Consider the following 27,970-nt stretch of genomic DNA (forward strand, 5'->3'; position numbering starts at 1 on the left):
ATGCCCCAGAGAGAGGAGGCAGCCCAGCCCCGCGTTCGGCTGCTCTCGAGGAGGCCGGAGTCCCGGGAGAGGATGCGCCCGGCGGAGCCGCCTGGGCCTGCGGGAGCCGTGAGTATTTCCTGCGTGGTGGGCAACCGCCGCCCTTCTGGAGGTGGGCGAGCTGGGGCCAGGGTGGGTGGGTGGTAGATCAGCGTCCCTGGCCCACAGCTTGCGGCTGACTGGGAGGTTGTGGCTTGCTGCACCCAAGCTCCACCGCTGGTGTGCCCAGTTTGGCGGCTACAGCTCCCGGTAGTGGAACTACATCCCTCCGTGAGCACTCAGAGCTGAACGAGGTCAAGGTGGTGTAGAGTAGTAGAAACAATTAGGGCTTCAGATTCCTGGTTTGAAAGTTTGATCTCTGGCTCTGTGGGGAGAATATCTGGGTCTCGGTTTATTTATCTGCAAAATGGGAACAATGGTGCTTCTTCCCGGACTGGGTGACTGGATGCAATGAGACTACTCTGTGAGCACTCAGCGTGCTGAGTGCTTGGATCTTATTTTCTGCTCCACAACGTGGACTGAGAATCAACGTGTCATAGATGAAGACACTGATACTCATTGACAGCCACACATACTTATGGACGTCTTCCAAGTGCAGGCCTGTTTAAGATGTTGGGGGCAGAGCTGTGACATAGACAGGCAAAGCCCCTTACTCACAGAGTGTCCTTGGGAAATTCACTAGGGTTTGTTACTTGGACCCACAGCTAGTAAGTGTCAGAGGGAGACTAGGTCCCAGACTTTTCTTATCCCTTGTCCAGGGCTCCTCCATAGCCCTCGCGGCCTCTCCATGTGAGCTGGATTCTGGAAGGTTCAGCATATATCCTCATGCGCTCAGGAGCTGACATAAATAACTAAGGAGCCACCGACCCGGCTCTGTACTGCCCTCAGAATGGGCTGCCAGCTCACCTCATCCCTGAGAGAAGGTGACCATGAGCCCAGCAGTGGCTGGGACTCACGGAGGCTGAGGGAGGGTCCTAAGAATTGAGCCCCAGGATAGGGCTGGTCTTGGGTGCTGCACTTCCCGGGGAAGTGAAGGGAACCCACTGGATTTTTCTTCCGTGATGGGTGCAGCCCATTAGAAGTTTGGACCGTAGAAACATTTTGAGTTTTAGAGCTGCCCTTCCGAAATCTGCGCTTCCTTTACCCACAGGCTGTGCTGCATAGCATCTGCGGATGCCCCTGGTTTGCTGGGCTTTTTGGCCCTGAGACTTATTTATTTGTCTTATACACCCCATAGGTTTTTACATGTATGTCTGAGAGTTCCTAGATGGGATTATAGAACCTTGGGCCCAGGAAAACAAAATACAAAAAGCTCGACTCCTGCCTTTAGGTTAAACAAAACCAAACAAAAAGCCTATTTCACAAAGAGGGTGTTTTCATCTAATAGGCTTCCTCATGGGACTTCCTGAAAACCCATATAAACCTGAGTCCACATGGTGTTTAAACCCATGCCTCCCAAACAGAAAGTAGGCTCCCGTGTCTTTGTCCTGGGGCCTGTGTTAGGAATGCATTGGCCTATTTGTCTCTGGTCTTTCTTTGTCGTGGAAGAGTGACATCAGTACTGATTGTAACCTGTGTTCAGGCTGCAGTGTGTATTCACACCACAAAATGTAAACCAGACTCTCAGATGGACAACGAGGTGTGCCCCACACCACGCTCAGATCTACAGTATACAACCACGTAAAGTTAGGGGAGGGGAGGCTTTCAACCATGACTGAAAAACATCTTTCTCAGGATATGCTTGTTGTATGCTCACTGATGCTCACTGGTGTGTCTGCACATTAATGATAAGTATTTTTGCCTTTGGTAGAACTTCTTTATTATACTAATTTCCATTTACCCTCCTCCCCCAACTATGCTCCTCAACTTCATCATTGAACAAATTGTCATGGCTCAATGTGTGGGGAGCTCTGGGCTATGTTAAGTGTTGATGTCTGACAGCTGAGAGAGTTAAGGGGAGGTTAAAAGGACATTGATACTTGGATCTTATCGCACCTCACAAGCAACTGTAAATCTGAGTTTAGGGGTCTTTTAGTTGCAAATGACAAAAATCCCATCAGTTTGGCTTCAGCAAAAAAAGAGGATTTGTTGTTTCAAATAATCAAAAAGTCTATGGGGGAACAGCTGAACACATCCAGGTGCTCAGACATTGCCAGGAATCCATCTGTGTCCATTCCTCAGAATGGCTTTCCTCTGTGTAGGCTTCATTATCAGGCAGGACCTAAAGTTGGTGGCAAAGATGGGTGTCTGAAGCTCAAACCTTAATTACCATCAGTTTGGCATTTGAGGCGTAAAAAGAAAGCCTCTTTCCCAGTAAAATCCTTGGATTGATTCTCATGGGCTTGGCTTCTGTGAACCCATTATAAACCAATCATGGTGGTTAGGGGAATAGGAGACTCTGATGGGTCCAGCCTTGTTTATAGGCCCCTCCTTGGAGCCAAGAGTTAAGGTCAGACTCAAACAAACATGGAGTTCTAAATAAAGTAAGATAGTTGATTGCAAGACAATGTCAATATACTTAACACTATGGAACTATACACTTAAAAATTGTTAAGATGGTAAATTTTATGTTCCGTCTTTTTTACCACAATTAAAAATTAAAATAATAAAGAAAAGAAAGGAAAGGGTAGTTTCCTCAAAGGAGAGTTAAGGAGTTGTTACCAGAAGGAGAAATGAATGTGGGTAGGCAAAACCAACTGATTTCCCGAGCAAATGGAGTCAGGTGCTGAGACAAAACCACATGTGTCTTCTCACTTTAATGCATGAGTAGTTTCAAACTGAACAAAGGGACGAAAGGAGGAAGTAGAACCCTGTCATGGTTCTCACCAGCGAGGTGGGCTAGAAGAGCAGTGCTGGTACCAGTGATGGGCTAAATGTGGCTACAAAGTCCTGTGAGGACACAGGGACTCCCCACATCCAGCCCCAACTCAGAAGTTCACCTTGGTCAGGTGCTATGCCATGTGCCCCAAGCACCTTTCTGCTGCCCCTCCAAGAAAGAAAACCATCAGGAGGGGACGTCTCTTCGGCAGATAGCAGCATTTGGGTCTCTTAATGATAAATATTTTTGCCTTTGCCCTTTGTCTTGTCACTCTGGCTCTTCTCAAGCAGGGCCTAAGTGTCTGAGGCAGCCCAGCACCCACAGTGACTGGCAGGGGCTCATCTTGGAGTATACACCATGTTCTCGAATAATCTCATGTCACTCCATTTTACATGTCCGGCTGGACACTGGCTCCTCCTGATTCTCTTTGTTGTCCTCCTCTCATGGTCCATTCATGAACTCGCAGGTCTCTCCTACTTTTTTGGTGTCTCCTCCTGGTAGTGTTGCCAGATGCCAAGACTGAGCTTTCTCCCTCAGCCTGCAGGGTCACTGGCAAGTGGGTCTTTCCCTACGTGGCCATGGGCCACCTCCTTCAGCTTCAGACACGTGAATGGTCTTATCATCACCTCGCCTGGCACCATGTGACATCCTCATGAGATTCCCCCATGGCCTTTCTTTTGTTTTAGGTTCTTGCACCCTTCCTCAGGTCCCTAAACTGAAGCTTCCATTTTAGCTAATAATACTGGCTTTATTTCCTTCTTAATCCCCAGGTTTTTTCCTAGGCTTTCTAGATTCTTTTGCAGAACCTCTAAAGGTCCTCATCTTTGTCATAGTGTCCACATGGTGTTGTCCATGGTGTTCACAGGTTGCCTCTTCCCCACAGAAGGCCATGATCCCATAAACACGCAGGGGTGCTATTCAGAATATCAAACATCACATGGTACAAGCACTGACCAATCAGAATGCACATTGTCATTAGAAGCAAGGTCCTTGGGGCCCCTGCAGGGTCAAGTGTTACCTCCTTGGTTGCTAGATCATGGTGAGGGCCTTGAGAATGCTGAGAGAGTGGCTAGGCGGCTGGGATGGGGGATCATAGGGTAGCTGTTTACCAATAAATACATACCTACACAACCCAGCTGATCATTCATTCAATGTATATTCCTCTCAGATAGGTGCACATTGAGCACCTCCTACCTGGGCCAGAACTCAGCTCTGGTTTTGGCTTCATTGTCTACAAGATATATGGCTTGAGCAACTCACTTTGGTCTGTTCAAGTCTTGGATTTCTTATGTGTAAAATGGAGATAATAAGCAGGGACTAGAACATAGATACTTGTACACTAATGTTCATAGCAGCATGATTTACAGTAGCCAAAAGATGGAAAAACCCAAATATCCACTGATGGATGAATGGATAAACAAAACGTGGTGTGTACATGCAGTGGTATATTATTTGGCCATAAAAAGGAATGACATGGGGCCGGCCCGGTGGCTCAGGCAGTTAGAGCTCCATGCTCCTAACTTGGAAGGCTGCCAGTTGGATTCCCACATGGGCCAGTGGGCTCTCATTCACAAGGTTGCCGGTTCAATTCCTGGTGAGCTCCGCCCCTGCAAGTAAGATTGAACACAGCACCTTGAGCTGAGCTGCCTCTCCGATGGCTCAGTTGGTTGGAGTGCGTCCTCTCAATCACAAGGTTGCCGGTTCGACTTCCGCAAAAAATGGTGGGTTGTGCCCCTACAAATAGAAAATGGCAACTGGACCTGGAGCTGAGCTGCGCCCTGCACAACTAAGATTGAAGGACAACAACTTGAAGCTGAATGGCACCCTCCACAACTAAGATTGAAAGGACAACAACGTGACTTGGAAAAAAGGCCTGGAAGTACACACTGTTCCCCAATAAAGTCCTGTTCCCCTTCCCCAATAAAATCTTTAAAAGAAAAAAAAAAAAGGAATGACATTTGGATTCATGCTATAACGTGGAGGAACCTTGAAAACATTATGCTAAATTAAATAAACCAGACACAAAAGGACAGATAATGCATGATCCCGATTATATGATTCTACTTATATTCTACTAGAATAGGCAAAAGTATAGTGAAGAAAGAATAATAGTTACCAGGGGCTGATGGGAGGGAGGAATGGGGAGTTATGTTTAATGGGTACAGAGTTTCAGTTTGGGATGATGAAAGAGTACTGGAGATGGATGGTGGTGAGAGTGCACAAAACTTTGAATGCACTTAATAGTATTGGGAAGGGGCTGAAATGGTAAATTATATGTATATTTTACCACAATAAAAAAAATGGAAATGATAATGCCCACTATGTAGAACTGCTGCAAATATTAAATGCAATCAAATATCTGTAAGAAGACTTTGCAAACTCAAGTGCTATTATTATTAACCAATAGCATTAAGTTATAATCCAATTGTCTTGGATTCATTCAAGAATTCCCTCAAAATCATTATTTTGGGGTTGGGTGGGGATATTCTTCTGTGCATTCAAATAAGTTTCAGAGAAAAAAAAAATCAGCCTTAGTTAGATACCTTGCCAGTACAATTTGAGGTATTTTGGAAAGAACAAAATTCTCTCTCTTACCGTCTTGAAACTACACCATGAAACTTCATTATTTTTCATCATTCCCTATATAAACACCCATTAAAAAACACTGCATGAAAAAGTATACGGGTCATTCACATTTTAGTGTGAGCTGCTTCCCTCCTAATTCTGGCTGAGAACACTGAGGTAGTGATTATCAAATCTTTTTTTTTTTTTTTACAAGACAGAAATTTTTTCCCCCAAATGAAATAGCTGACTTTGCCCTCTCAATTAAATTGAGATTAAATTAATTAAGTTGCCCCAGAAGATTGAAAAAGTAGGAACTTTTAAAAAAGTTAAATCACTTGATATGCATTCTGAAGTATTCAGGTTACTTCCCCCTAATAGACTGATGTACTGTAATCTATTTTGAAATGAATAAAAAAATAAGACCGATTGAAAAATGGATAGATGGATAGAAATGTGATAAAAACAAGTATAGTAAAAAGTTCATAGTAGAATCTAGGTGGTGAGTATACAAATGATTGCTGTCAAATTCTTTCAACTTTGCTATTTTAAAATTTTTTCATATAAAGGGGAAAAAGTTAAATTACTGACAGTACCTAGTACCGTGTTTCCCCGAAAATAAGACCTAGCTGGACGATCAGCTCTAATGCATCTTTTGGAGCAAAAATTAATATAAGACCCGGTCTTATTTTAATATGATATAAGACCGGGTCTTATATAAGATTAGGTATAATGTAATATAATACCAGGTATAATATAATATATAATATGATATGATATGATATGATATAATATGATACCTGGTCTTATGTTAATTTTTGCTCCAAAAGACACATTAGAGCTGATAGTCTGGCTAGGTCTTATTTTTGGGGAAACATGGTAGCTGCTCACATTCATTTTAATTAGCATAAAAGTCAAATAATAAAATATTTTAAAAGTTCCATCGGAACTGTAACTATAACATACTATCATATTACGTGCATTGTTGGGTTATTGCTCAACTGAACTATTAGGATGTTATAAGGAGATGACCCAGGTACTGGGCCTTGGAGGATGAATAGGAGTTGGACAGTTGGAGAAGACCAAGAGAAGGCCCTTTCCCACAAAATAAATAGTGTGTGAAAATGAATGATTTAGTCAAGGATAGCAAGTATCCCAGGCTAGCTGGGCCTTGCGATATTGAGGTTGAGTTTTGCTGAACTCACAGACTAGGTTTGAATTATAGCTTTTACATACTTTAGCTCTATGGCCTTTTAAACCTATACAAGCCTCAATTAGAATGTGTAAAATTGGGACGAAAATATTTGCCTGCTATGATTTTGTAAGGAATATTATATGTAATAGCATAGCACTTGTCCCACGGTGAGCACTCCATAAACACTACCTATTACAATTAAGAGCCTGGAAAGAAATCTAGGAGCTTGGATACAATCCAATTGAGCTAGTCAGTAATCAAGAATCCATATCATTTTATTCCTCAGTTGTGCTCTTTCTCAAGAGAGCCAAAGATGGGCAGGGGTTGGGGTGATATATTTCCACTCTGGGCAATAAGCCTCAGTTATCACCTATAACCCCTTCACCCACAGGCTCTGGGAGGTCTTGCTTTCTCTGACCATCCCAAGGTCCACACCCTGCAGCTCACATGGATGGAAGAATGTTCTGCAGTTCCTCTGTTTTATTTATTTCAACACCAGCTCTCTGTTTGCACAGAGGAACTCCGACTTTCTTTTAGTTCTGACACTGTCTTGTCTTACAATGAAGACTACGACATTCCTTATATTGACAAAGCTTTTTCACACACATCTCTCATTCATTCTCAACACAACCCTGTGAGGTCAGCAAGGTGGTTATTATTGTCACTAATGGCCACCTTGGGAAGTTGAGTGCCTATCAACAGATATTATGTGGGTCCCTCATATACAAAGGTAACACCACGGAACTACCACTAGCCATCTAAGAGCAAGGTGTCATCTCCCCAGTGGAGCAGATTTGCACTTTTTTTTTCTTTAAACCTTTTATTTATTTTAAGTGTGTTTTTCCAGGACCCATCAGCTCCAAGTCAAGTAGTTGTTTCAATCTAGTTGTGGAGGGCGCAGCTCACAGTGGCCCATGTGGGGATCGAACCAGCAATCTTGTTGTTAAGAGCACCGCACCACCCTCTAACCAACTGAGCTAACTGGTCACCGCCGGATTTGCACTTTTTAAGACCTGTGGCCAGATGCAGCTTGTGGCTATGAAACAGAACAGAGTGCAATGACCTCTGTTGGTTCTAAAGGGCTGACCCTGACCACAGAAGGAAGCCGGTTGACTCATCTGTAGCCCTGAGGAGACCAGTCAAGCAGGGTAGTGCTCTCCAAACACTCCACTCACTGGCTGCCCAAGGGAAGAGCTGCTATGGCCCCCAACCTCCTTCCTGGAGGAGGCAGAGCCTCTGCCACTCCCAGACAACACTCTTCTCACAACACCGGTGGAGCGCTGGCTGACTAAGTGTGCTAGGCTTGGGGTGGGAACAAGAGATCTGGATTTTAAACCAGTGCTTGGAAATCATTGCACTGTGTTCTCTGTGGCAGCTTGTCCATATCATTTCATCTCCCTGGCCTCAGTATACTCACCTCCAAAACAGTGGTGAGTAGTGCCTTCAGGAATTCTATAGTTCTTTTCAAAAAGATGGTCAGTTACTCAATTTGAATGAAAATGCATTTGCCAGAAGAAATACAAGCAACAGAACTGTCCTTTCTCACACAAATTCTCAGGACTATCCATTCAAGGAGCATTGCGACAAATTCAAAATGATACAACTCCTCATTTATTTGCCCAGGCGTGGTGGGGGGGGGGGGATCAAGATTTACAGGCAAATATCAAGAGACCCCAATAGTACAACCAGCCATTTACAAAGCAGTGAGGTCCTACCCTGGCTGTGCTGAAGCATAAGCAGGTTGACGATTGGGGGTGATTATGACAAAAACTGTATTTTTGAACTTCCTTTTAAAACTTGTCTTAATACAGTAACACCCTTGCAACACAGGCATTGTGATTCTCATTTCACTGGGGAGGTAACTGAGGCCAAGAAGTTGAGTGGTGTATCCAAGGTCAGCACCAGGCTTTGAACCTACTCCATCTGTCCCCTTAGCCCGGGCTCTTCCTTCTGGGGCTGGGCTAAGAACATGCCCAAATCTAAATTCCTGAACCCTGAAAAAAGGAAAGTAATGTCTACAATAAAAGTTATCTTAGTTATTAGTCAATAGTAGTTTTTCTTCCATTAATTCCAAACATGATCATTTCAAGCACATTCCCAGTAATTTCAATCTAAATACCTGTAAGAACTTGTCTATTTCAGGGATATTTATTAGGTTCTGATTATGACATATATTTTAATTTTTAAGCAATAATAAATTGCTTCTATTATTTTAAAACTTGTTTTAATACGGTAATCAAAGGTGATTATTGGAAAACTAGGAAATACAAAGAAGCAAAAATACAGATGGGGGAAAAGTAAATATCAGGTATATTTTCCCCCACTGTTGAGATTCTGATGTGAACCCTTTCAAATATTTTCTATGCACATGTAGATGAATGCATATTCTTTTAACAAACTTGGAATTATACTCTATATTCTGTTTTGCAATCTCCTTTTTTCTTAATATTTTATTACGAACGTCTTTCCTTGCCAATAAATAAATTGCTGCCAAAGCATTTTTGATTGCAGCAAATTATTCCTATCATATAGTTGTGTCATAATGTATTTAGCCACTCTTACCATTGTTGGACTTTTAGATGGCTTCCACTTTTTTTTATTATTACTCATGTTGCAACTAATATTTCTGTAAAAATATTTTTATATGCATTATAATGTCTTAGAAGAAATTTCTAAAAGGGGAATTGCTGAACCAAAAATAGTCTGTATTTTTATGGTCTTTGATAAATTGTCCTAAATTGTCCTACAGAAAAAGTGTGTCAATTTGCTCTCCCCCTGGTAGGGTATGAAACAGTTCTTGGAGTGGGGGGATTCAAAAGCCATTCTGTCGCCTATAGTTTTACAAATTCATTATTAAGAAAACAAGCCAGAGAAACAAATCATGAGGTCTGAATTTATACACCGCTATTCTAAATGCCCTGTCTCCCCAATCTTCAATTTGCAAGTTCTTTTTTAGTGCATTCACCATCTGAATATTGATTTTTTGTAAAATATAGGAATATATTTATTCGCCCAAGGATTATAACTGGCTCTTTACTTTTATAACTTTTTTTCCATTTTCTTTTACATGTAATTCCAAAATCATAATTAAATAAATCTTTGGATTGAAAAGTACACATTTTGGACATTTCTTCAAAGAAGATACAAAAAATGGTCAATAAATACATGGCAAATGCTCAACGTTATTACTAATTAGGGAAATGCAAATCAAAACCATGAAGCAATAGTACTTCCCACCCACTAGGATGAATATAATAAAAATGATAGAAAAAATCAAGTGCTGATGAGAATGAGGAGAAATTGGAACATTAATAATGTTGCAAACATCATGTCCCTTTTCCTCTAAATAATTCAATGTCTATTTTCTGAGAACAAGGACAGTCTCTTACCTAACCACAGTACAATGATCAAAGTCTGGAAATTTAACATTGATGTAATACTATTATTTCATCTATTTTCTGTATTCAAATTTTGCCAAGTACCCTAGTAAACCACCTATAGTAATTTGATCACTTAGTTAAAGAGGTGTCTGCTGGTTTTTCCACTATAAAGCTGTTATTTTTGCTGGTGTAAAATTAACAAGTAGCTTGTACTATATTAATATCTTGTTTCCCAACAAATTTTTGCTCTTTAGTTTTACCATTCTTTGATGACTCCTGCCTGTAAGATGCACTTTAAAAAATACATTCCTCAATTCACATTTCAGCTGCTTTCTCTAATTTTCAAGTAGCATCGTAAAGCTTGCATGCACTTAAAAAAATAGTATGTTCCATTTTGTCCTTTGTATTTAAGCGTATTAAAGAGCGCAAGTCCTGTTTTAGTTAGGATCTTTTTGTTGGTAAGATGCAACACTTGGGCCAGCTCCTGGGGGTGGTGATGGTGGTGAGGTGCTATCATGAGATAACATGGAGCTTGGAAATGGACCCAGCCCTTTAAGGAGACATCAGGAACCCCAAGAGTCAGCATTCCAGCCCGTTCTCTCTACCCTGTCTCCCAGCCTGCATGGTCCACATTCTTGTCGTTCTTCCTAGTCCATTTCTCTGATCTCTGCCCTCTGTTGACTGCTTCATTCTTTTCTGTTCATATGTCTTGTCATCTACCTCATAGCTTCTGCTTCTTCATGGCAACATGCCTCAAAAATTCAACTCTACCTTCTCTCTTTGTGCCTCTTAGCTCCAATTTTCACTGCTAATTATTCAATTCTCTCCCTTGTCTCTCTGCACTGGGATCATTCATGGGGTGCTAGTCGCGTAGAAGGATTGACCTCCGCTAGTCAAATGCTTTCCTAAGATTCTGTCAGCTTGGTGGAGGTGGAAGTGGAAGTGGTGGTGAAGCCGTGAGCTTCTCCTGAGGGCCGCCACTCCAGAGGGATTTTGGGTGTGGTGGAACAGAGCAGTTGACCTGGACAGTGGAAGCTACATTAATACATCAACTGTATTTCTTGAATCACAGTCAGGATACATGATCTAACACTTCTATGCTACTTCCAGGTATGAGAAGCCGTCTGGAAGCTCTAGTTTGAATGTCAGAATGTTTAAATTTCTGGGTTATTTTAAAGGTTTATGTGTATATGCATTTTAAATTTCAAGTTTACTGAACATCTTTCTGAAAAGGACATTTGAAAAATGTAGATTCCTGAAAATTTTGAAACAAAATGTTACCATAATTTCCCATTTCCCCTCTCCCTTTAGGAACTCCAACATTTATTTCATTTTTCTCATTTTTTTTAATTTTGAAAAAAATTCAAATTTACAGAAAAGTCCAAAGAAGTACAATGCTACATTTGCCACCCCCTCCACCCCCCGCCATTTGAAAGTAGGTTACATAAATTGCAGGCATAATGATTTTTCACCCTAAATATTTTAGCATATGTATCCTAACAATAAGGGCACTTTCCTACATAACTAAAACAGTATCGTACCTAAGAAAAATTAGCAATAATCTGATATCATCTGTGTACCTAGTACCATCTGAAAACACATCATTTAGTACATATGTAAATTTCCCCAATCGTCTCAAATTTTTCTTTTAGAGATTTTTTTTAAATTCAAAATACACTCAAGGTGTACGTATTGGACTTGGTTATTACATTTCTTAGTTATCTGTAATCAGACCTCCTCTCCATCCCATTCCCTGCCTTTCTCGGTTTTTCAAAACTTTGACTTTTTTTAAGAATCCAAGCCAGTTGTCTTGTAGGGCATCCTACATCCTGGATCTGTCTGATTGTTTCCTCATGACTGGCTTCACGGCAAGCATTTTTGGCAAGGGCACTACCGAGATTGAGCTCTGTGTTACCCAAGGCATCACACCTGGAGGCTTAGGACGCACGTGGTCTCCATGGGAGATGCAAAGTCTGACTCTATTTTTTTGCTAAGAATCAAAGAGACCAAAGCTGCTTGCCTGAGGCTTTCAAATACTTCTTGGTAGTAGGAATTGTTTGAAGTGGTCATAGACTGGGGTTTCGGTTATTATCTATTTTCTGTGGTCTGTGACCAGCTGCCCTTTCCTTTCTCCCAGGATCCCAAGTGATATTTGCTTTTTTATTTTTGTTGAAAATGCAGACTCCCTTCCTGTAGAGCCATCTATCTAGCACCTGTGTTTTTCGTATTTACTGGTGTCACCATCACACATTTTTATCCCACCCTTGTGCATACTTTGCTTCTAGAGATTCCCTCCCCCAGACCAGTCTATAAATATTTGTTTGTAATACCAAATACCTCTGAGAGTTACCCACTTTCTGCAAAGACTTCTTTCTTTAAAGTTTTTTTCATCTTACTTTGAGGAGAAAAATTCTCAATTACATGCTAATACATGTACAACACTCTTAACACTTGCTAATAGTGCCTTCAGTATAAGGCTGTAGTCCCAGCTCTGGCGGCAACTACTGTAGTAGTATCGGCTAAAGAAGGCGGGGAGGTGAGAGAGTCGGGGTGTGAGGAGGTGATATTCAGGTTGCCCCTGAATATTAGAAATCCAGCATCCTTTCCTAAAAATGAATCCAAAAACTCTAACGAAACAAAACCAAAAGTCAGGTCAGAGTTACTCCTTAGTATTCCCAAACTTGAATATGAGGAGATATTTTTATGGATAAAAATACCTGAGATTGGCCCTTACCTGATGGTTGTGTTTCACTATCAGCTGATTAGACATTATATCACAACAGAAAACTACTTGGAATTATTATAATAATCCTTTAAAAAAGAAGTCAGAGTTTTTATGTGCAGTGGATTTGCCATCGGAACACAGGTGTCATGAAAACCACTGCTAAATCTAAGCCAAAAGGGAAAGGAAAAGACTCATATCAATGTCATTGTCATCGGACATGTAGCTTCTGGAAAGTCTACCACTGCTGGTCATCTGATCTACAAACGTGGTGGGATCAACAAAAGAACCATTGAAACATTTGAGAAGGAGGCTGCTGAGATGGGAAAGGGCTCCTTCAAGGCTGCCTGGGTTTTGGACAAACTGAAATCTGAACGTGAGCGTGGGATCACTACTGATATCTCCCTGTGGAAATTCTAGACCAGCAAGGATTATGTGACCATCACTGATGCCCCAGGGCACAGAGACTTTATCAAAAACAGGATTACAGGCACCTCAGGCCGACCGTGGTGTCCTGATTGTTGCTGCCGGTGCTGGTGAATGTGAAGCAGGTCTCTCCGGGAACGGGCAGACCCGTGAGCATGCCCTTCTGGCTTACACACTGGGCATGAAACAACTAATGTTGGTGTTAACAAAATGGATTCTGCTGAGCTGCCTTACAGACAGAAGAGATACGAGGAAATCGTTCAGGAAGTCAGCAACTATATTAAGAAAACTGGCTACAACCCTGACATGGTAGCATTTGTGCCAATTTCTGGTTGGAATGGTGACAACATGCCAGAGCCAAGTGCTAACGTGCCTTGGTTCAAGGGATGGAAAGTCACCATAAAGATGGCAGTGCCAGTGGAACCACGCTGCTTGAAGCTCTGGATTGCATCCTGCCACCAACTCGTCCAACTGACAAGCCTTTGGGTCTGTCCCTCCAGGATGTCTACAGAATTGGTGGTATCAGTAGTCCCTGCGGGCCGAGTGGAGACTGGTGTTCTTAAACCCGTCATAGGGGTCACCTTGGTTCGTCAGTGTTAACAACTGAAGTAAAGTCTGTTGAAATGCACCATGAAGCTTTGAGTGACGCTCTTCCTGGGGACAATGTGGGCTTCATTGTCAGGAATGTGTCTGTCAAAGATGTTCGTTGTGGCAATGTGACTGGTGACAGCAAAGATGACCCACCAATAGAAGCAGCTCGCTTCACAGCTCAGGTGCTTATCCTGAACCATCCAGGCCAAATCAGTGCCGGAAACGCACCTGTGCTGGATGGTCACACAGCTCACATGTTTGCAGATTTGCCGAGCTGAAGGAGAAGATTGATCGTTGTTTTGGGAAAAAGCTGGAAGATGGACTGAAGTTTTTGAAATCTGGTGATGCTGTCATTTTGACACGGTTCCTGGCAAGCCCATGTGTGTTGAGAGTTTCTCTGACTATCCTCCTCTGGGCTGTTCGTGACATGAGACAGACAGTTGCTGTAGGTGTCATCAAAGCAGTAGACAAGAAGGCAGCTAGACCTGGCAAGGCCACCAAGTCGGCCCAGAAAGCTCAGAAGGCTAAGTGAATATTATCCCCAATACCTGCCACCCCAGTCTTAATCAGTGGTGGAAGAACGGTCTCAGAACTGTTTGTCTCGTTTAACTGTTTGGCCACTTAAGGTTAATAGTAAAAGACTGGTTAATAATTACAATGCATCGTAAAATCTTCAGAAGGAAAGGAGAATGTTTTGTGGACCATTTGAGGTTTTTTTGGGTGTGTGGCAATTATTAGTTTTAAAAATCAGTGCTTTTTAATGGAAACAACTTGACCAAAATCTGTCACAGAATTTTGAGACCCATTAAAACAAAGTTAGTGAGAAAAAAAAGAAGTTATATATTATTAATACAGGAACATCTACATATATTTGGAAAAAAAAGTAACAACAGCAACATAATATGTGTTTAAGTGTCAGAGGAACTGACATAAAAAGAGATGTTGCTGCATTCCTGAACTATTTTGATTCTTGTGACAATACAGGCTTGGAAATTTCAAGACTTCACGAAGCAGAGAACAGTCAAAAGACCTCACTCATCCTTTCTTCTCTGTCCATTGCAAAAGCAAGTATCACCCACATGTCCCCCGGACTGGAGCCACTCCTTGGACTGCATGTTGCCATCATCTTCTGTTCAAGCAATAGCAATCCTGAGCCCACAACTGGTGTGGTCATGGGATGGATATGAAAGCACTGCCCCAGCTGACAGCCAAGCCACTGCCAGCAGGATCAGGATGCCCTTCCCAAAGGAGTAAATATTCCCATCCCTTTCATTGTTTCACTCAGCTCACTGGCCATCAGCCAGTCACCTTGTACCTTCCTTGGGTCAATGAAGCAGCAATTTTTCCTTATTACTTTGTGAAAACAGAGAAAGCAAACAGCATAATTTCTAAGACAGAGGAATTTTTGCAGCTGATATGCATTCTTCCTCCTCACTGTTAGTGTTCTCTTGTTTCAGAATACAGTCTTCATGTTGTTTTTATGAAATGAATTTGTTTTCAACACTTATTTGTTATAACCAGATCTGAGAGAGAAAAGCCAGACAAAACCCCACATTGTCTTTCTGCCTAAAAAAAGGAATACTCTTTATAGACCAAGAATGGATATGGGATTGAATCACAGGTTTCCATAACCAATTAACAGTTAGATAGGGGATGCCATTGAGCATCTGAGGTCCTAAAATTTCAAGGACTTCTTAGGGAAGAACCAACAAGGACAGTTTGTGATGACTGGACACAACAGAATAGTTAAAAGATAGAGAAAAAATATAAATTCTACACGAAAAGGACTTCACTTTAATGTGAGGCAGGATTTATAATCTTAATATCTCTGAGTCAAATGTGTTACAGAGACAGCACAGAATCTTGTCTCTTAGCACCTGGTCAGTGGTGTCTTATCCTTCAAAGTTTTTCACTAATTAAAAAAGCTCACAGTCTCTGCTTTAGCCATGTTCATAATATCCATGATTGGATAAAAGATATAGGAAACTTTATAGAAATTGTCAGCAAAATAAAAGGACGTAGAACTTGCAGACTATATATCAAAGAGAATGTGTCGTATCATTTTTATGCCTCCACACTTGGAAGGAGCTTTTTGACTTTATTCTCTGGTTTTGAGAAGAACAGATACAAGCAGAGTCTGTTAATGCTTTTGCTTCTTATGTCAGGATCTCAGGTCTTATAATCGGTTATTTTCCCAATGGTCCCTCAGACCAAAATGAGACATGGTTCTTATTCAGCCCCTACTTGGAACAGAGCCCCTACTTTGTATTGACTCTGTGGCTCCCACAGTGGTTCACAACCTATGAAATGGGAACCATTGATCCAAGCCCTTTTAATTATAGTGAAGGGAGGTTCCAGTTTACCCATTTAAATTATTAATGTCATACTGCCATGTGTGCCCTCCTTCATACTTGTTTTCCATTTACTTCCCTTTCTCATCTTATCTAAGATGAGCAACATTCGGCTTTAGAAAAAAATGAATGTATTTTTTGGAAGATGTCAGAGAGATAGAAGTAAAGTGGGACAGTTACTTATTTGCACACTCAAGCTTAGACGCCATCATACAACTGAAGACACTGTTGTGTGTGGGTGGAGGAAAGCAGTCCTGTACACGCAGGAGAGGGTTCATGGAATTTTCCAATGAGATTTGCCATCCAAACTGTTTGTCTTGTACTCTTTATAATGGCATGACTCTGAGGAAGCCTTCTGGATCCATACACTCCAAGAAGAGTGTTTCTCAACCTAAATGGTTATTATTTTCAGTCTTTTATTTCTTTTCACAGTCATTACATGCCTTTTTGTTTAGTGCTATTCCAAGCCCCATTCTCATTTACATCATTGTATCATTCAGGGTCCAACCAGGGAACAGAAACACCCAGATTATTTAAAACAGTAAATTTAATTCAGGAAATCGGCTACATGTGACAGAAGAGGCTGAGATGACAACCATGGAATAGCTATCCCAGAGAATAATAACTTCAGGAAGCTGTGACCTCCCCCTAAGGAGGGAAGGATAAAGAGAAAAGGGTGTTACCACAGCCTAGGAGTCACCAGAAGAAACTCAAGGATTTCTCTGTCCAACGCAGAGCGGGCAGGGAGAGAAGTACCCTGGATTCTCTTCTCCTTATGCCTTCTCCCCTTCCCACAGAGCCTCCCATTGGCAAAGACTGCTGGAGGCCCACTGACACCTAGAACTTGGAAACAGAGCCTTCAGAAGTCAGCCCCCTGCAAACCTTAGCAGGATGGGGGAAGGGTAAACCATGGATCTGAGGATAAATAGCTCTCAACCAGCATAGTCCTCTGTTCCTGGGATTAGCCTTGTTCTGGAATTTATTAATGTAGAATTTTTAATCCAACTTTCCCTCATATTTTTCATATGTTTAGTTGGCATAATGATATGTTCATTCTTTCAGTCAAATCATTCATTATTTTTTCCCTCTTTGTGTGGCTGCTGGATTACTTTGGAGAATACACATAGGAATGACAACCACTCAGCCAGCTCATTTGTGTTTTGAACTCATAAATAATAATTATGTTATTAACTAACTTCACAGATAACGAAACACTTTCACATACACTATTTGATTCTCATTAAACCTCTGAATAGTTATCATTATCCCCATTTTATAGAAGGATTACCTGAGTCTCCGAGACTTTATGTGAATTGCTCAAGGACAAATAATAAATACTGGAGCCAGGATTCAAATCCAGGTCTGTCTGGTTCTAAATTCCATAATCTTTCCATGCTGTCTCAGGAGAGGAGTTGCCCAGAGGGAACAGCAAGAGTTTTTCTGGGCTGGTTGACTGAATTTAGAAGGAAGGTGGAAAATACGTTTTAAACTTGCAAAAATTTTCTTGTTGACCCAGAAATTAAAATTACACTCTGGGCGTAAGTGACACCAGGCCTATTTAACGTTCTAGTCTAAAGAGTTACATCTTCCCTGAAGAAATTGCACTCTTGCCCTGAACACATCTAAATTCAGTATTTCAGTATTCAGAGCTGGCTCTTCTAGAAGGGTGAGTGGCACAGCAGCATTCACCATCCCAAGCCTGACACGGGAGTAGAGGCATGTGACACGGGGGTAGAGGGGAGGAATTAGGTCCACAGTTTCCATCTCCCTGTCTCTCCTCAACAAAATACAGGATACCTAGTATGTGCATGTCAGATAAACGATGAATTTTTTTTAGTCCTAACTATTGCATGGAACATATTTACACTAAAAAGTTATTTGTTATTTATCTGACATTCACATGGCATCTTGTAATTTGCTAAGTGTGGAAGCCTTATCTGAAGGTGGGCAATGATCCTAAGATTTCAGAGGGGTGTGTGTGTGTGTGTTGGGAGGATACTGAGGACAGGAGCCCATATGCCTCTGTTTTTGCCATCTGTGCCCTGTAGATGACATGAGGTGATAATTCCTGAACAGGTGCAGAAGTGGAAGGAGGGTCTGGAAAGGGGATTTCCAGTGTTGGGCAAGTACTGATGAATTCTGAATTGGAGGTTCCTTCTGTGGTGAGGAGAGCTGGCCTGACCTGAAGTGAGGGTTAAAGTTGATTTACCTGGTTTCACTTAGCTTTTCTGTCAGTCTGTTTTCACTGGTGAGTATTCAAATATGACCAGGAAGTTAAAATTAGCCTTAGAGATCGTGTAAACTTATTTAAAGAAAGGGAAAGAGGAAGGGGCCCTAGATAGCCAAGACGTGTCAGGCAGAAGGGTCCATGGAATAGGTGAGGAGGTTCGTGTCAGCCCTGGTGAGACTGAGAGCAGAGTAGCTGTCAAGGAAAGGATGGGGCAATTGGAACACTGGGGCCAGGTACTTGCCTCAGATTCTGAGGAATGCAGAGCTGGGAGGGGATGCCACTGGGGTATAAACTCTCCTAACAGGAGGGCAGTCAATTCAACAGCACCTACAGGGAGAGAAATTACCCTGGTTTCTAATCCTGGGGCTCATGGAAGGGAACCTGAGAGATGTTTCCAGCCCTGCTCTTAAGTTGATCTGAAACCTTGAATAAGCCATTATCTCTGGCCTTTGTGTGTTCACTTATAAAAATGTGATGGTGAAGGATATATGACATTTTCATCAGGGCTCCTCTTAGTTCTAAAATTCTGTTAGTATATGTATAATTTTAGGCCTTCTCATGACTTCTGTTCTATGCTCATTGGACAGGTAAGAAGGCTGATAATCAAACTTCATCAATAATCTTTATCATATATGAAGATTGCATTTTCATTTTCCCCTTAGTTTTTCCCTTATCTAGGCAAAATATAAAAACGCTTTTTTCAAAAGTCTACATACAAATGAGTTAACCAATGAGATCTACTTTTTTACTAAACACCTCATCTCAACATAAGAATTAGCAAGTCTATGTGACCAGAGGCAACAATATTTCAATACCAGTTTATTTAATACCAATATTTCAATACCATTCATTCACTCATTCATTCATTCATTCAGCAAATATTTATTGAGCTCAGGTGATGCATCAGGCAGATTTGAGCTTTGGGAGGAAAACTTCAACAGAACTGTAATACATGGCAACCTGTAAGTGACCTGAGACCAGGTTCCTCAAATCCTTTGCTTCTTCCTTCTGTTGCTGGACTCTTGGGAGTTTCAGTGTTCAGCCACCTGTCCATCAAAACGAAAATGAGTTTTTATTCACAGTTGTAGTGAAAGGTTGAAAGTGTTGGCTAACTTGAGGTATTAAAGAATCTGTGGGTTTCCACCTGCCTATTGCTGTGGACTTTCAAGACCAGACAAAATTAGGAAGTGGCTCCTTCTACTGAGAGTCCAGAGCAGCGCTCTGGGATGTCCTTCTCTTACATGTTTCTTCCTTGCCTTCTGTCCACAGTGCTGCACTTGAGATGGAGTTACTGCCTTTCTGGCTCTGCCTGGGTTTTCACTTCTTGACAGTGGAATGGAGGAACCAAAGTGGAATGGTCACAGCAGCTTCCCAAGGGGGCTGCAAGTTGGTGAGTTTTCCCGGGGACTCTGAGTTGTCTGTTGATCCTGTCCTGACGATGTTTGGTCTGTTTGGAAAGCTGATGGATTGTCAATCAAAGAGGGCAGGGAATGAATGAATCTGAATCACTCAGTACATACCTGGCACGATGCCATATGCAAGCTGCTTTTTAACCAAAGGTTAAGATGAGGCCTGGGATAGGCTCTGCCCCACCTGTTTCATACCTGCTGAAGACACAAGGCCCCAGAGACAGGCCTTGTCCAGCCATCTGGAGCAAGAACATGTTGCCAAAAATCTGGATGACTAAGCTCCACTAGTGGTATTAGAACAGATCATGGTGGAGCATATTAAAGTCGGAGAAGCTCTGCCTCAGAATTTCTGTATGAGCCTATGCCATGCTTAAACAGCTGTGCTGAAGAGCGCACTGCCCACGCTGCACTGTGGAGCAAAATCCTTGCCTGTGCTAAGGCTTAAGATGATCCAGGGAGTAAGACATCTGAGCTTTTATGGTTTACCCTCTACAGGGCTTTCAGCCTGTATGTGGAAACAGACTCAGCTCATAACAACTGAGCAAGTCTAGAAATTTTCTCCGTTGCCTATAACTCAGTGATATAAAAAATCTGCCTGAAAAACATGTATCTAATAAACATTTCTTGAGGTCTGTTATCCATGAGGCACTGGGGAAACAAACTGGATGTCAGGATTAATACTTATATTCAAAAATGTATTCTTAAGGCTGATAAAGCTTAAAAACCCAGCTGGCCATAGTTCTTAACCATTGTTAATAACCTCTAAGCACTATGCTGTAGTATACTCGTGTGGGGTAGAAAATATGAGTGAGACGAGCTTTAAACCCCAGTCCCATCACTTAACGAGTTGGTGACACTGGCTACTCTGTGCCTCAGTTTCCACATCTGTAAAATATGGAGATAATGATACCAACCAATAATACCAGAACACTGGGTCATTATGATGATTAAGTGAGTTGATGTATGTAAAGCATCAGAACAGTGCCTGAGTGCCATGTGTTGTATCTGTTATCGTTGTTGTTAGTTTCTGCGACACAGACTTCTATTATTCCCTCACAGAGGCAATGAAAGATTAACTTCACAGTAGCTAATTCAGCAGCTACCAGGCGTAGGAAGAGGAGGGAATAAAGTCTTGAATTCTCTGACAGTCTTTCGGGGTTCAGGCCAGACGCCCCGCCTGACTCTCTCCAGCCTGGGGGCAGGAGTATATGAACTCAGTTGCCAGTGAGCTCAAAGAGTAGATTTCCTGTGGCTCTTTTCAACTGAGGGCTGAGAGTTTGAGAGTCCAGGCGCCCTCCGTTGTCCCTTCTTGCATTAGCCATGCGTCATTATCATAAAGTGACATGGTAATGTTTTTCCCGGGCTCTGCTGGCTCCCTGGACCTCTTGTAGCACCTCAGGGATTTGCAGAGATGGGACCCCCATTGACTTCAGAAGCTGTGGTGAAACAGGGTCTCTCACAGCTTTTGGAAAGCCCCGAACCACGGCATTCTCCAGAGAGTCTCTGTGTGGGAGAGACCAACACTTACTCAAATAAAGAAATACACCTCATTTCTGCATGGAGAGGTTCAATTTTGAAAAGATGTCAGTTCTCCCCCAATTACTCCATGATTGTAATGCAACCCCAGTCACAATTCTAAAGACTTTTTTGGGGGGAAGGGAGGTGTGGAAGGAACTTGACCAATTCATCTGGAAATGAGAAACAATTCAAATGCTCAACAATAGGAGATTAATTAATTAGATCATGTTAATCATTATAGCTAACATTTCTTAAGCACTTACGTGCCAAGTTCTGTGTTCGATGTTTTACATAAATCATCACATTGAATTATCCTTCCCCCCCAAAACCCTATGAGAAAATTACAAGTATAATTTCCATTTTCCAGGTGGAGTAATGAAGATCCTGACTGGTTAGATGACCAGCCCACAGTCACCCATTTGATAAAAAGCAGAACCAACTTGGATTGACCCTAGAACTCTTGCTCTTAACCATTGCTGTATTCATGCAATGAACTAATAGTTACTAAAAAGAATGTGATCAAATTTATTTTTATTGCCAAGGCAATATGTCTATCACATATTATTAAGGGGGGGAGTAGATGACTGAACAGTTTGTAGGGTGCAGTCTTATTTTAAAATTTTAAAATTTTTTTAGAAAAGGTAGATAATATCTTTAGAAAAGAGTCCAAAAGGAGATGTAACAAAAAGTTAATAACGTTTCTTTGAGGGAGAAGCTGAGGTTACTGAAGAGTTTAATTTTCTGTATTTCCATACTGTATCTGTTTTTAATTATTAGGTTTTATTTTAATAATCAGGTAAAGAACGTGGGGCTCCGAGAGGTGAATTCCTTGTCCATAGTCCAAAGCTAATAAGAGGCAGAGCCAAGGTTCACACTTGAGTCTGTTACCTCTCCAAACCTGTGTTTCTTCCTCTCTATCAGGACTTTTCTGCCCTGTTCCAGTATTCCACTTGCCTGCTGGGATTGGGCCCACAATTTTAGGCAATCATGGGCCTTGTCCTATTGACCAATCTGTGCAAAGAGATGCTATTGCTCTTCTATCTTATCACTTAAAACTTTTTTCCTGGACACCTACCTTTCTGACATCGTGTGGCTGATGGTTTTCACCAATTTTGTAAAACACTGGGCTGAGTTTATCCTGAAGCTTGAGTGACTTCTGCAATGAGAACAGGATCATGCCATCCCTCCTATCTTCTTACATATCACAATGGTGGTAGATGGTATCCAGGAAAAACACTGAATTGGGCATTATGAGCTCTGGCCTCTGGACGCAGCTCTACCATTGACTATTCACTTCTGTCCAGACCCCACTGTACCTCTCTGTACAATTTAGGGTGATGACGAGCTATGAAGCCCTTTTAAGCTGTAATATTTATCAATCCAGAATGTAGAGAAGTGTCCCAGGGAAAATTTCTCTGGGTGAAATGAAGACGCCACAGCACCATTGGTTATTGGGAAGAGTCCCTGTTAGACACACATGTGTTATGGTAACAGTGATTACAATGCAATAGTGACTGATGGCATTAATAGCGCCCACAGTTTGTCAGGCATGTGCAGCCTCTCATCTAATCTCATTGCAATCCTATGAAGTAGATACTATCTTTCTCTCCATTTTCCAGAGAAAATAACAGAATTAGGCTAAATTAGTTGCCCAAGGTTAAACAGGTTAAATGGCAGAGATGGGATTCAAACCCAAGTAGAGACCCGGTCCTCAATCCTTCTCATAGCTAAAACCAAACACCAGGTACAATTGTCACCATTCAGCACCCGATTGACAGGAGCTCCGATCTTTTCTAACACACTGTGTGTTTTAAGTGAGGCCTGGAACTCAGCTACTAGCTGACTATTTTAAGGTGAAGTTTAAGAACGAAGAAAGGTTCCCTTTTGTTATATAGTTTCCGATCCTTTTTAAAAAGCATTATGATCTCTAGAGCCATTCCCAGGCGTTGCAGGAACAGTCTGATGAATGAAATAAGCTTCTGTAGATAAACCTCTGCCTCAGAAGCCTCATGCCTGCTGACCAGTGTATTTCTGGACCTAGGTGGATGGAGTCGCTGACTGTCGAGGGCAGAACCTTGCTTTGGTGCCCAGCAATCTCCCGCCCCACCCCCACACGCTCATCCTGGACGCCAACCCTCTCAAGACCCTGTGGAATCATTCCCTCCAGCATTACCCTCTCCTGGAGACCCTCAGTCTGCACAGCTGTCAGCTGGAGCGCATTGGTCGTGACGCCTTCCAGGAGCAGGTCCACCTGCGCAGCCTGGCGCTGCCTGACAACGCCCTCTCCGAGAGTTACAAGGAGACAGCAGCTGCCTTCCGCAGGCTGCAGGGTTTGGGGAGGCTGGACTTGTCGGGAAACTCCCTGACGGAAGACATGGTGGCTCTCATGCTCCAGAACCTCTCTTCACTCGAGTCTGTGTGCCTGGCAAGGAACACCATCATGAGGCTTGATGATTCTGTCTTTGAGGGCCTCGGGCACCTCCGGGAACTGGATTTGCAGAGGAACTACATCTTTGAGATTGAGGGTGGTGCCTTCGATGGCTTGACTGAACTGAGACACCTCAACTTGGCCTATAACAACCTCCCTTGCATTGTGGACTTCAGCCTCACGCAGCTTCGGCTCCTCAACGTCAGCTACAACGTCCTGGAATGGTTCCTGGCATCAGCGGAAGAGGCTGCCTTTGAGCTGGAGACACTGGACCTCTCTCACAATCAGCTGCTGTTTTTCCCACTCCTGCCCCAGTCCAGCAAGTTGCACACCCTCCTGCTGCGGGACAACAACATGGGCTTCTACAGGGACCTGTACAATACCTCGTCACCACAGGAGATGGTGGCCCAGTTCCTCCTTGTGGACGGCAACGTGACCAATATCACCACAGTCAACCTCTGGGAAGAATTTGCTTCCAGTGACCTTGCTGATCTACGCTTCCTGGATATGAGCCAGAACCAGTTCCAGTACCTGCCCATTGGCTTCTTAAAGAAAATGTCCTCCCTCTCCCACCTGAATCTCAACCAGAATTGCCTGATTACGCTCCAAATCCGAGAGCATGAGCCCCCAGAAGCACTCACAGAGCTGGACCTGAGCCAGAACCAGCTGTCAGAGCTGCACTTGGCTCCGGGGCTCCCTGGCTGCCTGAGGAGCCTCCGGTCATTCAACTTGAGCTCCAACCAGCTCCTGGGTGTCCCTACTGGCCTTTTTGCTGATGCCAGTAACATCACTACAGTTGACATGAGCCATAATCAGATCTCACTTTGTCCCCGGCCACCTGGCTTAGCAAGCATGAGTCCCCCTAGCTGTGTGGATTTCAGGAATGTGACATCTTTGAGGAGCCTCTCTCTGGAGGGCTGTGGGCTGGGAACATTACAAGACTGCTCCTTCCAGGGGACCGCCCTCACTCATTTAGACCTGTCTGGCAACTGGGGGGTTCTGAATGGGAGCACTGCCTCTCTCCAGAATATTGCCCCCACATTACAGGTCCTCTCTCTCAAAAACGTGGGCCTCAGTTCTAGCTTCATGGAGTTGGACTTCTCTGGGTTTAGGAATCTGAGGGACTTGGATCTGTCGGGAAATTCCTTGACCAGTTTCCCAAGGTTCAGGGGCAGCCTGGCCTTGCAGACCCTAGACCTTCGCAGGAACTCGCTCACAGCCATTCCCCAGAGGGCTGTGTCTGAGCAGCTCATGAGAAGTCTGCGGACCATCTACCTCAGTCAGAATCCATATGACTGCTGTTGGGTAGAGGGCTGGGGGGACCTACAGCGTCTGCACAGCATTCCCGACTTGGCCATGGTCACTTGCAACCTCTCCTCCAGGGTCATTCGCCTTACAGATCTGCCCAGAGGCACGCCTCACGATTGTAAGTGGGAAAGGGTAGACATGGGCCTGCTGTACCTTGTGCTCATTCTCCCCAGCTGCATCACCCTGCTAGTGGCCTGCACCGTAGTCTTTCTCACTTTTAAGAAACCTCTGCTTCAGGTAATCAAGAGCCGCTGCCACTGGTCCTCTGTATACTGACCTGGCTACGAGGCAAGGTTAGAAATTTGGTCTGTGCATGTAAAAACACTTTGTCTACCAAATTTCAAGATCTGATGCAGAGGACAAATCTGATGAATTGAGGTTTAAATTAAAGTGCAAAATGTTTCCATCCCTTAGTCACCCCAAGTTTTTCCTCCATCATTATGATTCATCCTTATTATCCTGGTAAAATATTTATTAAGCGACATTTTACAAAAACAAAAAACATGTCTCATAAATATTTTTTAAATCAAGAACAGCTTGTGTTCTTTTTTCTTTCTTTAACGTTTTTTGGTAGTTTCACTTAGATTATTTTACAGTGCCCTTTTTTTGATGACGTCCATGAGGCTGGTGTGAAAGTGTGGTGATTCATTACTACCCTACAACAAAAGCAACCCCAAGAGCATGTCCTCTGGATGGTGAGAGCCACTGCCCTGGGGGTTCACCAAAGACCAGAATTTCAGAGTTGACCTGGGGGATCTGAGATGAGTACTGTCACCTCCTGTCTTGGCTTGCACTGCTACTGCAGCCACAGTGGGTCTGAGAGGGTCCTCTGCAGGTGCCCTGGGTTCCTTCCTGAAGATGCTGGCAGGCAAACATCACCCTTTCATGGAAAAGGTAACAGGACAGTAACTGGGCCCTGAGTTTATTCCTGCAATAAACTGAACACCAGGCACAGTCCTTGTTCTGAGAGAAAGTAAAGAGTAACATAGAGAGGAGTGAATTCTGCTAACTTGTGGACTACCCCTATTCTCCACAAAAACCACATGTTCAATATCTGTACTCACTACATTCCTAGTTTCCTTCCTCCCTCCCTTCCCTCAGTGAGTAATGAACAATTTCTATACTTTTCTCTGGAGAAAAGAGAAAAAGACATAGCCCTTACCCGTTAGGTAGTTTAGAATTTACACTGTCCTTGCACTTCTTATCTGTGCTAATTAAATCATAAAGGGACCAAATGCAGGCGGGAGGGAGGAAGGGGAGAGGATAGAAATCCCACAAACTGATTACTATTACCATGAATATTAACGTCAGCAGAAATGTTTTAGACAAATCAAACAGATAAAATCAGTGGTCTTACATTGACAAAGTAGAAACTTCCTTTGAATGCTCCACAAGGTGATAAACAAGGTCATTCAGTAAGACTCTACCTGAGTAGCATTGGTGTCAGCCATGTTTGTTTTGCTCTATTGCACCTCCACCTTTTTTGTCAACGTGTTTTTCTACCCTGTACTGCCACAGCCTAGTGCCTTGGATGTCCTTCAGGTTTCCTTGAAGCCCCTGTCAAGTGTCCTTCCAGGAAAGCCCCCTCAGCTGATATCCATAAGACTAGACTATCCTGATTTCACACACACACACCAGAAACTCTTTCCTGGGGTCCTGTTGTTTCCCAAGATGACGATTAGCTAATTAGACAAATGAATCTATCTGTGGCTGGTACATTTATGGTTTCTCTTGAGTTAATGTGTCATGCCTTGTGTCAGCCAGTGTTTTAAGTTTATTGCAACTGAGGATGACTGTCTGGCTTAAGGAGTGTGGGGATTTAGTAAAAGGATATTGGGGAGATCTCGGTTCTTTGGGAAGGCTGAGGAACAGACTTGGTAAACGAGGAGGAATGGGGGATGCTACGCAGCAGCTGGGACCACAGCCCAAAACTCGTCATAAACAATAATTGTGAGAATGTGACTGTAGCCAACCCTTACTACTGGAGACCACAGTTTGCACCGCGGCCACTGACAGCTCTGGACAGCGCTACTGACACAAGGATCACTGCCATGGCTGCCACCCACTGCCAAAATAAATGCTCTCCCAAACTGCTGTCTTGTGTCACTAGCTCCCGATGTGCAGTCTGGAGCAAGGGGGCCTGGTCGGTTGACCTTAGTTCACGTGCCCTTACCCTGAATACAGAGGGGCTGGGATAGCAAATGCTGTACCTTCTGGTAAGGCTTCTATAGCAGAAAATGGGCCCTGCTTCTTAGGAATACTCAGAAGGGGTGGAGTTCTCAAAACAGGAAGGGAAGCTTGATGTTGAGAAGACAAAAGAAAGACAAGTGTGCACCACACCCTGTTATGCAGTGTGTATGTTTCAGCAGACGACTTCTTAAAGCAAATTTCTAGTATAAAGGAATGACTCAGATGAGAGAAACTTCAGGCAGACCCGCAGGACAGCAAGGGAGATAGTTGGGATCAGGTAGGCCTTTTTGTTTTGTTTTTTAAGATTTGTATTAAAATAGAGCTAATATACAACATTATATTAGTTTCAGGTGTACATCATAGTTATTCAGCAGTACCCACCTGGCACTATACATAGTTATTACCATATTATTGATTACATTTCCTATGCTAAACAAGTGCTCTAGTCCAGCAACCATCTGACACCATACCACACTATCACAATATTATTGACTATATTCTCTATGCTTTATATTGTACCCCCAAGACTTATTTGTTTTATACGTAGAACTTTGAACCCCTTATTCCCTTTTATCTTTTCCCGCTCTTTTTAATTTTTCAATTACAGCTGACATTCAATATTTTTTTACATTAATTTCAGGTATACAGCATAGTAGTTAAACATTTATATAATTTAAGAAGTGATCCCCCTGACTAGTACCCACCTGGCACTATACATACTTATTACCATATCATTGACTGTATTCTCTATGTTTTACTTTATATCCCCGTGACTATTTTATAACAACCAGTTTGTGTTTCTT

The 27,970-nt window shown here is 42.7% G+C and overlaps 1 protein-coding gene and 1 pseudogene across 3 annotated transcripts; both read left to right on the forward strand.

The window, feature by feature from the left end:
* Positions 1-27,064, forward strand: NRROS (negative regulator of reactive oxygen species; the record flags this gene model as incomplete). 2 transcript variants are annotated; one of them, XM_081028313.1, is made up of 3 exons in its annotated part: positions 6-108; positions 19,584-19,704; positions 23,283-27,064. In XM_081028313.1, the coding sequence occupies 2 exons, from the start codon at positions 19,597-19,599 to the stop codon at positions 25,251-25,253; spliced, it is 2,079 nt and encodes a 692-aa protein (XP_080884439.1). In that variant the 3' UTR covers positions 25,254-27,064. The 2 variants fall into 2 exon arrangements, with proteins under 2 accessions (XP_080884440.1, XP_080884439.1); XM_081028314.1 differs by lacking the exon at positions 19,584-19,704 and having other exon boundaries at positions 1-108; positions 23,283-27,058.
* Positions 10,458-14,265, forward strand: LOC308506298 (elongation factor 1-alpha 1-like; annotated as a pseudogene). Its single transcript has 2 exons — positions 10,458-10,496; positions 12,897-14,265. The product of its transcript is annotated as an elongation factor 1-alpha 1-like (transcript).
* Positions 27,065-27,970: the final 906 nt, after the last annotated feature.

The sequence above is a fragment of the Rhinolophus hipposideros genome (genome assembly GCF_964194185.1).
Source record: "Rhinolophus hipposideros genome assembly, chromosome: 2".
Taxonomy (NCBI): Eukaryota; Metazoa; Chordata; class Mammalia; order Chiroptera; family Rhinolophidae; genus Rhinolophus; species Rhinolophus hipposideros.